This window comes from Lagenorhynchus albirostris, chromosome 5 (assembly GCF_949774975.1).
Source record: "Lagenorhynchus albirostris chromosome 5, mLagAlb1.1, whole genome shotgun sequence".
Lineage (NCBI taxonomy): Eukaryota > Metazoa > Chordata > Mammalia > Artiodactyla > Delphinidae > Lagenorhynchus > Lagenorhynchus albirostris.
In genome coordinates this window covers 49,775,281-49,793,006 of record NC_083099.1, presented here as the reverse complement: position 1 = coordinate 49,793,006, position 17,726 = coordinate 49,775,281, and the positions used below count along the sequence as shown (strand labels likewise).

General features: G+C 35.9%; 1 protein-coding gene across 9 annotated transcripts in view; it reads right to left on the bottom strand.

The window, feature by feature from the left end:
* PRKCI (protein kinase C iota) overlaps positions 1 to 17,726 on the bottom strand; it is a 79,870-nt gene that overhangs the window by 29,445 nt on the left and 32,699 nt on the right. For 5 of the 9 annotated variants that reach the window (XM_060149980.1, XM_060149983.1, XM_060149979.1 and 2 more), the window contains 6 exons: positions 12,809 to 12,898; positions 11,080 to 11,130; positions 7,093 to 7,178; positions 5,458 to 5,598; positions 2,785 to 2,839; positions 1,658 to 1,716 (listed from right to left, as the gene is read on the bottom strand). In XM_060149980.1, coding sequence (XP_060005963.1) covers positions 1,658 to 1,716; positions 2,785 to 2,839; positions 5,458 to 5,598; positions 7,093 to 7,178; positions 11,080 to 11,130; positions 12,809 to 12,898 — 482 coding nt within the window. Of the gene's footprint in view, positions 1 to 1,657; positions 1,717 to 2,784; positions 2,840 to 5,457; positions 5,599 to 7,092; positions 7,179 to 11,079; positions 11,131 to 12,808; positions 12,899 to 17,539; positions 17,691 to 17,726 lie in introns of those variants that run through there. The other 4 variants (XM_060149978.1, XM_060149986.1, XM_060149982.1 and 1 more) reach the window with 4 other exon arrangements.

Below are 17,726 nucleotides of genomic sequence, written 5' to 3'. Positions count from 1 at the left end.
AGAATAGATGAATTGAAACAACAGTGAAAATAAATGATATACTGCTATATAAAACACAGCTGAACCTCACAAACACAATATTGAACAAAAGAAGCCAGACACAAAAGATACTGTGTGACTCCATTTATAAAAAGCTTGGGGAAAAGAGCAGAACTAATCTGTGGTGTTAAGACTGTGGTTACTTGAAGGGAGGAGGGAATGTCAGTGACTTGGAGAAGGTACAAGATGGGCCCCTGGGATGTGTAGTAGGTCCTATTTATTCATCTGTGTGGTCATTATGTAGTGTCCACTCTGTGAAAATTGACCCAGAGAGATACTCATGATTTGTGCACTTTGCTCTATATACTCATGATTATGTACTCATGACTTGTGCACTTTGCTCTATATTATTCTTCAATTTTTAAATGTATTAAAAGTCTTGAAAATAAAACCAAATGAGTCTTTGGTAAACAACCAAACCAATAAATAATATTTAAGGCAATGAGAAATTCCCAAAAGAACAAAAAGCTATAAAATAACATCAAGGATCAAACAAAAGGAAACTTTACTAACTCATCGTGCCAGAAGAACAGAGAATTTGTTCCTTATTATTAAGAATTTCCTCCTTTGGATGACTCATTGTCAACCAATGAACAAAATATGAAAGATGTGGTTACACTTGCAGGACAGATTATGAATGTTAATAACCTTGGCAGCATAAAAGTAAATATGTAGCTAAAAGAGGAAAGCTGGAAGAAAGAGGAAGGATGGCTAAAGGAGAGTCAAGGTATTGACTAAATTGATGGAATAGGAAACTGAGATAGGAGATTAAATAGGTAACCAACAGATGTGCTTCAAAACAGTACAGGAGTGAGGCAAGCTGGTAGACAAAACACGTACGGACAATTGTTTTAACTGGGTAATGGACACAGGAGCTTGGAATAGTATTGTTTACTTTTATTGATGTTTGAAATTTTCTGTAATAAAAAGGTTACCCAGTGTAAAACATGATACACCTATCAAACATTGGAAAGAGAAGAGAAAAGCGGGGGAGCTGGGGGGGGGGCGGCGGGGTAGTGTACTAGTTTAAACCTTTCATGGTTAGAAATATATAAAGTTGAAAAATTGAAAAAGAGAGGTATAAACAATGTGGACACAACTAGAAATGATTAAAAGGGGTTGCCTCTCAGAAGTCAAAGTGGGAGTGGAAGGTGTGAGGCATGATAAATCTTTTTTACCATAAGCTTTTTTCAAAAAATTGGTTATCGTTTTAATTAAACTGTTTTAAAAGCTGATAAAATGTTTAATAGTCAAAAAAGATGGGCAGTTAAGATGCTTAATCATTTATATTTTAAATAAACAATTAGCCCATAAAATGGAAGGATCTATATTTTAAACAATACTACCAAGTATTCTAAATGCCATTCTTAAATGCATTATAATTTTTAGATTATGCTATCTTAAAATGAATATGTTATCTCATCAGATTCTTTCTTAATTTAAATGATTTTAGCAATTTACTTATTGAATTAACTCAGAATAAAACTCTAGAATCACTAAAAATCATCCCTACAAAATTATGGTCTAAAATTTAAGCAAGTCAATTTGTCATATTTTTAAACTGTCACATTAAAAAGCTGATGACATAATGTACCATAAGACTAATTAATTATCTTACCTCCTTTTCTTCACCAACTTGGTCCAAACTCTCATGACTTGAAGGATTATATGGAATTACTAAAAAACCAATCCCAAACATTAAAAAAAAGAGAGAGAGAAAAACATAGTATACATTAACTGAGTTACACGTAAAATTTTCTCTTGATTTGATTTTTCTTAATTTTTATTTCTGAATAAGTGTTCATCATTTAAAATTGAGTATCTGTCCTACTAATAACAAATTATACATAAATACCAGTTAAATTCTAATCTTTAATGAGGGTAAAGAGAGGAGGAACCAATCAATAGCCAAGTACTGATTTTAACAAATACTTTTGCTATTTAAAAAAATATTTCTCTTCTTTACAAATTAATCAATTCCTTCCAAAAGGGTGACTCTATAAACCCTACTTAATTATATTAGTATGATTGAGGCATAGTGATAGAGGGTCTCTAGTGTGGACTCAGTTGGACTCCAGGCTTCTATTCCTTAAAGCTACCTGGGTTAAAAAAAAAAAAAAAAAAAGCCTACATTTCATACAACCAGCTTCTTCCATGAACAAGATACTACATTCTGTCCTTCCAGAAAAACTCCCTTGTTTTCTTTTTCTTGATTCTTCCCAGATCAGGCTGCTCTGTCCCATTTAATTGCTCTCCAAATTTCCCAGAGACATATTTAAGGTTTTGTATCTACTAGACATTTGGGTTTTTTTTAGACATTTGAACTCACACGATCTTTTCTGAATTGTCTATACAGCATCTCTGTATATTTTACATCATTTCTTCATCTCATAATAGAGTTTTTAATAAAAACAGGTCACTTGAATATAGTTAATACGGTCCACAAAATCAGTATATGTTTTCATTATGGAAAAAAAGTAGGTTTGCTGAATATAAAGGGGTCTCAAAAGAAATTTATCTGAATAAAAGAAAATAGCCATCTGTTGTAGTTTACATAGTTGTCTTTTTAAAATGCCAAACATATGTTAACTACTGTGACTGATGTTAACACCACAAAATATGGTTACCTAGCTTTTATTTGGGAAGAATATAAATGTCTTTAAATTTAGGTATAAGAGTCATATAAAGAAGTCTTTAAATGACACTTTGTCAGTGAGCAATGGTTTGTGCCAGTGGCATTCTTACCTGTCTGTGCATGGTCTGAGTGCATGGATGACTGGTCCATGGGCATCATTGGTTCCTACAAATCATTTCCAAAGATACAGTAACTTAGTGCATTCTTTTTACATCCCAATACCTCTATAAATCCAGAAACAACATCATTTCAATGAGACACAGCATATTAAAATTTAAATTTGAAAGAATATAACTTAATAAGTGAGAATTATATTACTATATATAATTTATTTAAAATTTTATTATATGTGAAACCATACAACATTCCTATGAATGACGTAATGTTATCACATTTTACGGATCACAGAAAAAACACAAAACGAATTTCAGACTGTCAATTAGAAATCAAATTGAACTCCTACATACTCTGATTTATTTCTCCTCTATACCACCTATTCCTCCTTTGAGCTCCACATACTCACTTTAAGTCTTTGGCAAAAGGAGTCTTAGTATAGAGTTACTTAGCTGATGTCCAGAAATAGACTTCAAGATGTCTATAAACTTCTTGAAATTATATGTAAAATTTTATGGGTTTCCCATTTTTCTGAAGATTCTCAAAGGGGTCAGTGACCCAAAAATGGAAAAGAAATACCTCCAAGAAACTAACTGCCAATAACCTCAGGAACAATGCTAATTCAAACCAAAATCTTACTTATTCGTTAATTTTGGACCAAAGTTTAATGAATACCCACAAGAAAGAGTAAACCTGAGAAGCAGCATTAGTTATAAAGTTATACTTTTAAGGCTGCCTTAAAAATAAGCTCATGGGTTTTTCAATGTGTTTAGCACCATCCTAAAATATCAATATAACCACTAACACTGCCCTCTTTCCTTCTACATTTATGAACTCACACAAGTCATTCCATTGCCTAAGAATACTCAAGAATATCAACAGTAACCTGGATAAATTATGTTCACAATTTTTGGCCTTCTGCTGTTCCTTAAAATTGGCTTTTTACCTCCCTAATTATAAACCCATTTGTAAACTTACATGAACTGGCTAAATAATTCTACTACCAACAAGCCACCAGTAATAACCTACTTCCACAATGTCCAAAGAAGGTACTACGAATAAACATGGTATAATCATTCTAAAAGATAACTTAGAAAGACGAACCCAGATCTTTTTAAAAACACATATCCTTTAAACCAGTAATTCTACTTCTGAATCCTTAAGGAAATAATAAGATTTATTTACCAGGAAGTTCATTATGATTTTCCTCATAGGAAAATTTAGAAAACAACTCAAATGTTCAATCATGGGGAACAGATTAAATAAATTATGGTATAGACACATAAAATACTTTGCTAAAAATGATGAAGATATAGATAGATATAGAAAGATGACCAAAATCTATTGTTCAGTGAGAAAAATGGGTTAGAAAATAGTACAAATATGACCTCACTTTTGTTAAAAAGTATGTAAAAGAACGACACATAACCAAACATTGTATGCTTTCTGATGGATAAACACACCACCTTCTATGAAAGTCTCAAAACAACCCACAAAAAAACAAAAACCAGAATCTAATCAAACCTCTACATTCAACTATAATATACAGAAAATACAGAGGACAGGGGAACATTTTAAACATAACCATGGAGAAGCAAAGAGAAAAATTCTGGATCACTTTAAATGACAACACAGTTTCTTCTATAATTAAATTGTAAGGGAAAAAAGAGAGAGAGATGAAGAATCAGTAAATTAAAAAATATCTAAGACATATCAATCAACTGTAAATATGGGCAATCAATTGCAAATATGAACTTCATTTAAATCCTGACTCATCACAATGAAAATTATGAAAACAAAATTATAACATTTATGTGAAAACTGAAATTTTGAACATTGCCTTGATGGATATTTGATATAAGGAACTTATTTTTTAGCTACTTTTAAAAAACAGTCCTTATCTTTTAGAGGTACATACTGAAATACATCTGGAATTTGTTTCAAAACAATATAGGATGAAGGCAGGTTAAATGGGTGGGGTATAGATGAAACGAGATTGGTCGTGAGGTGATAACTGTTGGAGCTGGATGACTGGTATTTGGAAGTTCATTATACTCTATAGAAAAATTTTAAATGTTTATGCATATAAATTTGCATACTTCTGGAAGAATATACACTAAATGACAATTACCTTTAGATGGTAGATTTCATGGGGGTTTTTGTTTAATTTTTCTTTATTCATTTTTATTCTCTATTTTTTCTATAATGAACTTGTTTTAATTTCATATTTAAAATAAAAAGTGAAAAATAAAAATTTTAAATGCAACAACTCACCAGTAATCTCACACTTTACAGAGCAAACATGAAGACTCTGACTCTTCTCACCTGATCTGTTTAGTATAGATGCTAGAATAATGGGAGCTATAAACTAAAGAGTTTAGCTTAAAGAAGAGAAAAATATCTTTTAAATGGTTCTCCTTACATTTTCCTAATTTAGACCAAATCATTTTGTAGCAGGTCAAACAAAGAAGTTAACCATATCCTACAAACAAATTTGTAATAACAATTCCAAAATTCACATGATAACTGGACTCCTAAAGTATTCCTACCCACATTCTGTAACAACACTGTTGAGCTGTGATTCCTAAACACCCCCCTATTTTAGCCTTCTGTTCTAGCAGTGTTATCAAAAATGCTCTATAAAAAAAAATTAGACAACAGTGTCTTACCGGTGGCAAAGAATGCCTCCCACATTCAATTGTTACAAGTTTGTGGCACTTCTTATGAACCAGGAGTTTGCAGTTGATGCACTTATATCCCTGACGTCCAAGCCCCCATATTCGGTCAGTGCAGATGGCACAATGAGCACGCTGGAGAAAGTAATTCAACAGTATTTTATTAACAAAAAAAAGGTCATAATCATTTCCCAACAGTTTGCTCATAAGTGAAAGTAAGTGGCCTTCTTCTCTAACTCAATTCCCTTCATCATACATAACTTTTCCAAAGCTATGATGGTCATGGGAAAATAAACAGAAAGGAGAGCTTGTTTTAAAGAGACTGAAATTTGCAACCATGTTGTTTCCTAAGTCCACGAATTTTCAGTCTTCACCTAATTAAGTTCAGAGTAATGACAATAGGAAAAGTGAATTAAACTTGAAAAACACATAGCAGAAAAAGCTGTGCAAGGACTCCCAAGCAAACATAAACCTATCAGTCTGTTCAGAGGTCAAACCGAAGCCCTGCTCTCTTTTTTTTAAATTAATTTTTATTGGAGTATAGTTGCTTTACAATGTTGTGTTAGTTTCTACTGTACAGCAAAATGAATCAGCTATGCATATACATTCTTCCCCTCTTTCTTGGATTTCCTTCCCATTTAGGTCACTACTGGTCTCCCTTTTTTTTTTTTTTTTTTTTTTTTTGCGTTACGCGGGCCTCTCACTGTTGTGGCCTCTCCCGTTGCGGAGCACAGGCTCCGGACGCGCAGGCTCAGCGGCCATGACTCACGGGCCCAGCCGCTCCGCAGCATGTGGGATCTTTACGGACCGGGATACGAACCCGCAGTCCCCTACATTGGCAGGCAGACTCTCAACCACTGCGCCACCAGGGAAGCCACACCACTGCTCTCTTAAAGAGCAACGCCTAAAGTGACTTCTCACTTCAAAGCTTTTTAAATATCAGTGCTACTGGGAACAGGAATTTGGGAACCTCGGGTGGTAGCTTCTATTACATTAAGAATTGAGAACACGGCGCGAGTTCTAGAATGGAAATGGATAACTGTAGTTAACAACAGTAGTTAAAAACATGGACTTCTGGAGACAGACTGATCTCCAACCTTGGCTCTGCCACTTACTAGCCGTGTCATCTTGGGCAAGTTATCTAACCATCCTGCACCTCAGTTTCTTCATCTATAAAATGGAAATATATAGTACCTCTCTCACAAGGTTGTTGCAGGGATTAAATGAGTCACTATATGGCAAGCATTCAGAAAAGTGCCTGGTACATACTAAAAGCTAGATAAATGACTGCAATTCTCATTTTCTAAAACAGGGAAAACTAAAAAAAATTTACAACAGTAAATGGTTTGCAAAATAAACCTTGCTTATTTTCTGGCTGTCTTGAATTATACTAAAAAAAAAATCCAACTTTCTTACAGCTAGGGTAACCATATAACTAATCATCCAAGCTGGAACATTTTTATGAGTCAAAGGAGATGCTATTAAAAATTACCTCAAGATAACAGATGTACTACCCCTGGCAAACTGGGAATTTTAGGTCATCCTACTTACTCCTTTAGAAAGGAATAACAGTAGAGAGGAAAAACCCAGATTTCTCAAATTATCAATATTCAGCAAACTAAGGTTTACCCTGTTGAAACGCTTGGCTTGAAAAGTGTGGCCATTTGCACAATAAAGCTTTCTCCAGCGGCGTGCACCTCGGCGGTAGATGGATTCTGAAGAGAGATTAAAAGTTAAAAAAAAAAAAGGAAGAAACAAAAAGAGCAAGTGTGAATATAAAGTCATTTTATAATCGTCTGTGATTTTTTTCATGATATTCATTGCAGGAAAAAAAATATTGATAAAAATCTGAAAGTGAAAAAATAAAAGTCATCAAGAGACTAGGCTTTTCTGTTTTTTAATTGTCCCCTAACTTTTAATTTTGAAAAAATGTTAAGCCCACAGAAAAGTTGAAAGAATAAACATCTCCATCCTTCACCTACATTTATCTATTACTATAATTTTGCCACATTTGCTTTCTTCTCTATTTACACATACACTTTTTTTTCTGAATCATTTAAAAATAAATTGCAGACATCATAACACTTCATCCTTAAATACCTAAGTATCCATTGCCTGAGATTAAGGACACTCCCCCTAATTCTATTTAACCACAATACCATATTGTGTCTTAGAAAATTAACATTAATTAAATATCACCTAATATACACTTCATCTGCTAATTTCCCTATTTGCTTGAAAAGTGTCTTTCATAGTTTTCTTTTTCTCTCCAGGATCCAATCAAGATTCAGGCACTGAATTTCATTACTATACCTTTTTTGTCTCTTTAATGTATGCTAAAACATTCACTCTATCTTATTTGTTGTTGTTTGCTTTTCATGATGTTGAAAGAGTCTAGGCAGATGTCTTATATCATGACCTACATTCTGGATTTGTCTGTTTCCTCATTAGACTCAAATATATTATGGATTTGTAACACACTTCCCAGATAAAAAAAGGATTCCCAGATAAAAAGTATTAAATACTTTTGGCAAAAATAATACACAGGTGATGTATATTTCTTACTGCATCTCATCAAGAAATGTACAAATGTGAGATTGTTGACTCCCACTACGTGTTCAATCACTCTGTTAAAGGCAGTGATGGCTAGTTTTCTTCTTTGTAAAGGTACGTTTTTGTAAATAACGTATAAGGGACATTTTGTAACCACAAGAATATTCTCTTCACAACAACCTTTTATGCAATGGTTTTTATATTTTTTTATATCTTTAACTATTCTAAATACATTCCCTAAACAAAGAGGTTCCATGAGATCAAATCAAGTCCACTGGTGTAATTTTGGAAGTCAATCACTATTAAATATATTGTCTATTAGTCATCCCACAGTAATAGTAATCACTGTGGAAATTCCATTAGGTTTCTAAACTCATTTTATTTTTTTGGCTGAATCGCGTGGCTTGCAGGATCTTAGTTCCCGACCAGGGATTGAAACCATGCCCCCTGCAGTGGAAGCGCGGAGTCCTAACCACTGGACCACCAGCAAATTCCCTCAAAACTCATTTTAAAGCAAATGTAGCACTGGGTCTACTATTTAAAATTAAGATAGAAAGAAATGGGTGAAATACTCTGAATTAGAAATTCTGAGACAGCATAATATAGAACCTAAAATATATATGCTTTCATTTTTAATTATTTATTCTGTTAGGAGTAACCAAAGCAGAAAGTTTGTTAATATCTTAACCTAAAAGAACATCTTATTTCAGAAACTTTCATGAACTACAACTTGATATATCTTAAATTTAAACATGTTAATGTTGCCTAGGAATTAAAAGAGCCAAGGGATCACTTTAATGTTATCAATTTTCCTCCATGCTCTAGTTTAGTAATATTAATTATACTGGAGAGGACTGTGTAAAAATCCCCACCAGCAAATTTTAAAGTGGGAAAGTGAGCATGAAATATAGTGAAAAGGTAGGAAAAGACATTTTATCTGGCAAGTGTGCTACAGACCCATAATAGATTTGCAGATGGGACTCTGCAACCAAGATTTGCTATAATGGCAAGTCTTTCAAAACACTGGCCTGGACAAAGGAGAGCTACTTCTCCAACACCTCTGTGAAGGCAGCCCACACTGGCTGTAATCCATCTGCCACTGGAAACCCAATGAAATACTCCTAGCTGAATCCAAACCTAAATTTTTCACTATTGCTTCAGAGGCCTACCTACTCCTTATATTTCCCCATCTTCCTATAAAGTACATAGCCCTCATTCAACTCTATATACAAACACCCAGTTCTTTAATTTTTCCTTTTCACCAAGTTGCACGAAGAGTTACAGGATTAAAACTTTAGAGCTATTTCACTTAATACAAAGCAAAACATTTACTACTATTCCTTCTAAAGTCATGGATATGTACAGAAACCACAAATAAAAATGAGTTGCCTAATATCTACAATCTATAAATTATACATTAAATTCAAATTTGGTATATATATGTATATATCAAATATATATACATATACACATATGTATATATATATATATGAATATACACATATAAACAAATTCCATCAGACCAAATAGTTGCCTCCTTCAATTCATCTCATTAATGCTAACCACTAGCTTAGACATTCAAAAGGAAGTTTCATAACAATTCTTAAGGATGCACGCTAAAGTATTTAGAGGTAAAGTGTCATGTCAGCTTACTCTCAAAGGGTACACAAAAAAATAAATAAAAATAAAACAAGGGCTTCCCTGGTGGCGCAGTGGTTGAGAATCTGCCTGCTAATGCAGGGGACACGGGTTCGCGCCCTGGTCTGGGAGGATCCCACATGCCGCGGAGCAACTAGGCCCATGAACCACAACTACTGAGCCTGCGCATCTGGAGCCTGTGCTCTGCAACAAGAGAGGCTGCAATAGTGAGAGGCCCGCGCACCGCGATGAAGAGTGGCCCCCACTTGCCACAACTAGAGAAAGCCCTTGCACAGAAACGAAGACCCAACACAGCAAAAATAAATAAATAAATTACGAAACTCCTACCCCCAACATCTTCTTTAAAAAAAATAAAAATAAAAAAAATAAAACAAGTGTTTGTTATGTATATACATGTATGCATGTGTGTGCACAGATACAGAGATAAAGCAAACATAGAAAATGTTAATAACTGGTGAATCTTGGTAAAGATATATGGGTATCTTTGTTTTCAATGTTTCTATGTTTTTTCAACTTCTCCATAGGTTTGAAAATTTCCAAGATTAAAAAACAGGAAATGGGGACTTCCCTGGTGGCGCAGTGGTTAAGAATCCGTCTGCCAATGCAGAGGACATGGGTTTGATCCCTGGTCTGGGAAGATTCCACATGCCATGGAGCAACTAAGCCCGTGCACCACAACTACTGAGCCTGTGCTCTAGAGCCCGTGAGCCACAACTACTGAGTCCACGTGCCACAACTACTGAAGCCCATGCGCCTAGAGCCCATGCTCTGCAACAAGAGAAGCCACCACAATGAGAAGCCCACGCACCACAATGAAGAGTAGCCCCTGCTCGCTGCAACTAGAGAAAAGCCTGAGCGCAGCAACAAAGACCCAACGCAGCCAAAAATAAATTAATTAATTAAAAAAAAAAAACAGGAAAGGACTTAAAATCAACTTAATTTTCCTTTCAAATGCACAATAGACAATTATGTCAGTAAGTTGTAATTAAAAACTGCCTCATTTTGGGACTTCCCTGGTGGCACAGTGGTTAAGACTCTGCATTCCCGACGCAGGGGGCTCGGGTTCAATCCCTGGTCGGGGAACCAGATCCCTTATGCATGCCGCAACTAAGAGTTTGCAGGCCACAACTAAGTAGCCCGTGAGATGCAACTAAGGAGGCTGCCTGCTGCAACTAAGACCCAGCACAACCAAATAAATAAATAATGTTTTTTTTAATTAAAAAAAAAACTGCCTCATTTTGATTTGGGAAAAGTAGAGACTTTAGGCAGTTTACTAATATACTCTAAATTAGACTGAAGAATGGAAAAGAAATCAAATGAATTAAAAGTTCTATTTCTGATTTCTCTTGTGCCACTGTATCATAAATAACTCTATTCAAAGGTATGAAGTATATAAACACTCACTATCTTCTCCTGGACAAGGCATTCCAGGACGTTCTGGTACACAAGGGAATACTGAAAAACAACAAACTAAAATTAATACAGCATATTTAAAACATACAAATTACACAGAATTTTAAATTCAAATATCACATAAATTGATCTAAATTTAAACCTGACCTTCTCTTGACACAAGATACTTAACATATGGTCAGTACTATTTTTTGAAGGGACACATTTTACCAAGGCTATAATAAAAGAAATTCTTATGAAAGCGAACATCCATAAACAATGCATTAGAAGCTCAAATTACTCATTCCAATCCCTATTACATCACTAATTGATTTTTTTTTTTTGGTCATTAGAGAAATCATTAACTATTTCCTTAAATCCTCATTGTAGTGACAAATTTGCTAGGATGAAGAATTAAAATTACAAAGTGTATACAAATATAAACATAAGCCACTACAGTTTTTCTAAACTTAGGAATAAATTAACATTAAAAACAGTATCCAAATCCAAAAATATAAGTTTTGTCTTAGGAGCTACAGAGTTATAAAAATGCTAATTCAAAACATTTTTATAAAGAGATAGAATATAATGAAATCGTACATTTATAAACATCTAGTCAACTCTTTGTAGTCTGTGATGTACAAAAAAGGACATGGTTTTGAGCACAGAGCATGGGAAACACAGTTCCTGGAATATTTTTAAAAGTTGAAATATAAGCTAACTTCTGAAAACAGATCTCTGATATAGCATAAAAAGCAATAAAGCTTAAAACAAATAATTTCTTTAAACATTCACTGTAGCTTTATTCTAGACAGAGATGACCAAAGGAAGACTTCTAACATTCTTCCAGGATCGCAACAAATTAGAGTATGAATCCCATGGGAGTCACTATGTCAAATTCTGAAGGGAGACAAAAATCAAACTATTTTTTTAAAAAAAAATCACACTGTAAAGGAAAGTACAAAGGAATAATAACAAGATATTGAAATAAGTCATTATATTGAGGGGAGATTTATATTTGTTTCAAGTTGTAAAGAGTTCCCTAGGTCTAGTCTCCTAAGACTCCCAAAAATGCTATGTGAAATACTGCCAATGTATTGCAATTATATTAAGCATATTAAGTGGATTCTACATGACCTAAAAAATTTGAGGGGTAGCATGGCAGAATGAAAAGAACACAGATTTGGAAAGAGAATACCTAGATTTACAACCCAGGTTTACAATGTACCAGTTACATGATGGTTGAGTTTAGGTCTCTCCTTCTATATATACAACTACCCACCTCTCAGGCTTGCTGACCTTTAACACACTAATGTCTATGATTACTACATAAATAGTTTCACAGTTAACCCTTAAACAAAAGAAAGGGCATTTAAGATATCTTACCTTTGGAAACCATCATTTGCATACATTACAAAACTGCAAGGGGATAACTTAGGTTCTACTGGGCTCTCAATTCTTAAATTCTATGCTAAAACTTTGCTGTAAAACACTGAGATGATCACAGTTTAATACCCAAGAAGGTATACACAAATAAGAAATTTCCTAAGATTATAAGAAGCTGATCGATTTTGTCTTCTCTAGCATTTGAGATACTACTGAACAAGGACAATTACATAGAAAGGAGGGATACAGATTAAGAAAATGACATCAGGACCATGTTTTTAAATGGTTAAGGATACAGGGTTATGTTTTTAAAGAAGTATAGTTCTAGAAGAGTAGGAAATGACTATTCCTTTACCATGAATCAAGAGTTCAGAATCCTTGTTTAGCTCATAAAGCCTAAAGGCTTCTTCTAACTCCAACTGAGACGATACTGTACATGGGTCTCCTAAAAAATATAAAAAGGAAAAGTAAAGCTCACTTTTAAAATCCTCTACATATGACCAGTAAACAATTTCTACTACATAAAATCTTGAGGAAAAACAATTTCATACTTACAGAAAATATTTGACAAGGACTAAACTTGAGATATTTATTTAGACAATTCTATTCTCTGAAGTAGGTAACATAACTCCCACTCCTATTTCTACAAAATATTACATGAGGTTCACAGATACCAAACTTTAAATGTATACAACCATTTAATTCTTGATGATGTTTACATTCAAAATATAGCAAACAGAATCTACCCTGACCACATTTTAGACTGTCAGTGCAAAAAAAGTTATAACAAAGCTATCCACTGACTATTTATAGAAACTCTGTGTCTGGATTTCTTTTTCTTTCTTTCTTTCTTTTGATTGTCACTGCAACATGATTAATGGCCAGGGGTAAGTTTTCTGTTACCTGTTTCTTCAAAAGAGGAAGTGAAAGTGGTTTCATCACCACAATATGATCAGAGGAGGTCTCTATTTAATCATTTTGTCAAATTTCTCCTTCACCGGAGAGCCTGCTTAAGAGGCTCACAGAAAACAAGCATAGCTACTAAAGTCCTCTGGACTAAAGAGCAGTCCTACTTGATTGCTTTTAAGTGTAAATGCCTAGTTTAGTAAACTTACACACAGAGAGGACAAGGAAGAAACATCTCCCTTAGTCCACCAGCCAGTGAACTGAGTCATCCCTGGAAATCAATGAGATGGCAAGTCCCCCTGTACGATGGCATTCCTCAATGAAAAAGTCATTTCGAACATAGTTGGGCCTGAGCTGGGTCCTCAACGCTGCCATTCTTTTACTCATTCTTGTGGTTACTGGTTACACCAAGAGATGCCATCAACCCTGTCCAAACTTCAATCACTCTCAGCAGGGAACTCAGTCTACCACTTCAGAGAGAAAAGTGAGGTCATTTCCTTTCCCGTTGACTCAAAGAGATGAGTGCCTCTGTTCTTTTCTCCAACTTGGCCACTGAGTCCCTCCTTTCCTTTATCTTCTCCGGGCATTATTCCACTAGTCCTCCCCAGTCCTACCTTCATTTTTTCTTTCCTTCCACTAGCTCTTCTCAGGCAAAGGCATGTTTGAGTCTCCCTCTCTAAAACCTCTCTCCTGCCCAGGGTGCCATTCATTCTGTAGCCATAAGTCTCAAGAGTAAACTACAGACTGAAATGAGGGGGTGAGCGAGAAGAAACGGAAGAAAAAGGGACAGGGCCTTTGAATTTTGACTTCCTACTTTTCTTTTGCATTTTTTAATTCATAGATTTATAATCTTTTAGACTTAATAGAAACAGCTTTTCTTCCTATCAAGAGTGAACACACATTGCTTTCTCCATGTTCCTATCTTCCAAGCATTTCTCAAAATTTTGCTGTCAGGTTTTAGTCCAAACACTTCTAAAACTGCCATATCTAACGTCATGGAAGCAGCTGCTGAAATCAATGGCATGTTTTGTCTTTACTCTGGTTGACCTCGCTATACCATCGAACAAAGTTATCCACTGACTATTTACAGAAATTTTGTGTCTGGGTTTCTAAACACCATTCTCCTGGTCTACCAACTCTTTTTTTTTTTTTCATTTTATTTATTTTTGGCTGCGTTGGGTCTTCAGTTGCTGCGCGGGCTTTCTCTAGTTGTGGTAAACAGGGACTTCTCTTCGTTGTGGTGTATGGGCTTTTGCTTGCGGTGGCTTCTCTTGCTGCGGAGCATGGGCTCTAGGCGCACAGGCTTCAGTAGTCGTGGAGCGCGGGCTCAGTAGTTATGGCACGCGGGCTCTAGAGTGTGTAGGCTCAGTAGCTGTGGAGCATAGGCTTAGTTGCTCTGCGGCATGTGGGATCTCCTGGACCAGGGATCAAACTTGTGGCCCCTGCATTAGCAGGCGGAAGCTTATCCACTGTGCCGCCAGGGAAGTCCCCAACTCTTCTTTTAACTTTTTATTTTGGAAATTTTCAAACATATTACAAAATCCTGTTTCACCTGTGGACTCACTCACTTATCCTCCTCCACCATGTCATTCTGAGCAAATCCCTATAACGCTAGATAAAAATTCCTTAACATAATCATAATACCATTATAAACCTATATAAACTAACAAAAATTCACTATGAAATATCCAAACATAACCATATACAAAAGAATAAAGTTGAACCTTTATCTTATATAATAAATAAAAATGAAATCAAAAAAAAAAAAAATGAAATCAAAATGGATCACAGACCTAAATGTAAGAGCTAAAACTACAAAACTCTTGGGGGAAAACACAGGGAGAAAGCTTCACGACATTGGGTTTGGCAACAATTTCTTGGATGTGACACCAAAAGCACACGTAAGAAAAAAAATAATACATTGGTCTACAACAAAATTAAAAACTTTTGTGTGTAAAAGGACACTATCAGCACAGTGAAAAGACAACCTATTGGAGGAAATATTTGCAAATGATACATCTGATAAGGGATTAACACTCGAAATATGTAAAGAATTCCTACAACTCTACAATGACGAAAATAAATGAGCAAAGGATATTTCTCCAAAGAAGATATACAAATAGCCAACAAGCACACGAGAAGAGGTTCAACACCACTAATCATTAGGAAAATGCAAATCAATGAGATACCACTTCAAACCCATAAGGTTTTGTAAAACACACACAAACATTCACAGACAATAACAAGTGTTGGCAAGGATGTGGAGAAACTGGAACCCTTGTGCATTGATGGTGGGAATGTACAATGATGCAACAACCTCAAAAAATAAAACATATAATTACCATATTATCCAGCAATTCCATTTCTGGGTATACTTCCAAAGAACTAAAAGCAGAGACTCCAACAGATATTTGTACACCCATGTTCACAGCAGCACTATTCACAACAGCCAAAAGGTAGAAGCAACCCAAGTGTCCAACAACAGATGAATGGATAAACAAAACATGGTATATACAGTTGGCCTTCCATATCTATAGGTTCTGAATCTGTGGATTCAATCAACCTCGGATCAAAAATATTTGAAAAAAAAATTCCAGAAAGTTCATAAAAAACTAAAACTAGAATTTGCCATGCACTGGCAACTATTTGCATAGCATTTACAATGTATTAGGTATTATAGGTAATCTATAGATGATTTAAAGGATATGGAAGAATATGCGTAGGTTACATGCAAATACTACACCATTTTATTTAAGGGATTTGAGCATAACCAAATTTTGGTATCCCTGGAAGGCTCTAGTACCAATCTACTGTGGACACCAAGGGATGACTGTACATACAAAAGAAGTATTATTTAGTCTTAAAAAGGAAGTTGTATATAAACAGCTCATACAACTCAATATCAAAATAACAAATAACCCAATAAAAACATGGGCAGAAGGGACTTCCCTGGTGGCAGTGTTAAGAATCCGCCTGCCAATGCAGGGGACACAGGTTTGAGCCCTGGTCTGGGAAGATCCCACATGCGGCGGAGCAACTAAGCCCGTGTGCCACAACTACTGAGCCAGCTCTCTAGACCCCATGGGCCACAACTACTGAGCCCACGTGCCACACCTACTGAAGCCCACACGCCTAGAGTCCACACTCCACAACAAGAGAAGCCACCCCAATAAGAAGCCCATGCACCACAGAAAGTAGGCTCCACTCGCTGCAACTAGAGAAAGCCTGCACGCAGCAATGAAGACCCAACGCAGCCAAAAGTAAATAAATTTATACATTAAAAAAAAGTGGGGGGCTTCCCTGGTGGCACAGTGGTTGAGAGCCCGCCTGCCGATGCAGGGGACACGGGTTCGTGCCCTGGTCCAGGAGGATCCCACATGCTGCGGAGCGGCTGAGCCTGTGAGCCATGGCTGCTGGGCCTGAGCGTCCGGAGACTGTGCTCCGCAACGGGAGGGGCCACAGCAGTGAGAGACCCACGTACCGCAAAAAAAAAAAAAAAAAAAAAAAGTGGGAAGAAGACCTAAACAGATGTTTCTCCAAAGAAGACATACTGTTGGCCAACAGGCACATGAAAAGATGCTCAGCATTGCTAATTATCAGGGAAGTGCAGATCAAAACTACAATGAGGTATCACCTCACACTAGTCACACTGGCCATCATCAAAAAGTCTACAAACAATAAATGTTGGAGAGGGTGTGGAGAAAGGGGAACCCTCCTACACTGTTGGTAGGAATGTAAATTGGTGCAGCCACTATGGAAAACAGTATGGAGGTTCCTCAAAAAACTAAAAATAGCATCATCATATGATCTAGCAATCCCACTCTTGGGCATATATCTAGAAAAGATGAAAACTCTAATTCAAAAAGATGTATGCACCCCAGTGCTCACTGCAGCACTATTCACAACAGCCAAGATATGGAAGCAACCTATGTGTCCATCAACAGAAGAATGGATAAAGAAGATGTGGTATATGTATATACAAAGGAATATTACTCAGCCACAAAAAAGAATGAAATAATGTCATTTGCAGCAACATAGATGGACGTAGAGGTTATCACACTAAGTGAAGTCAGACAGAGAAAGACAAATATATCACTTATTTATGGAATCTAAAAAAATGATACAAATGAATTTATTTACAAAACAGAGACAGACTCACAGACATAGAAAACAATCTTACGGGGCTTTCCTGGTGGCGCAGTGGTTAAGAATCCACCTGCCAATGCAGGGGACACGGGTTCGACCCCTGGTCCGGGAGGATGCCACATGCCGCAGAGCAACCAAGCCTGTGCGCCACAACTACTGAAGCCCGCATGCCTGGAGCCCATGTTCTGCAACGAGAAGCCACCAAAATGAGAAGCCCCCAC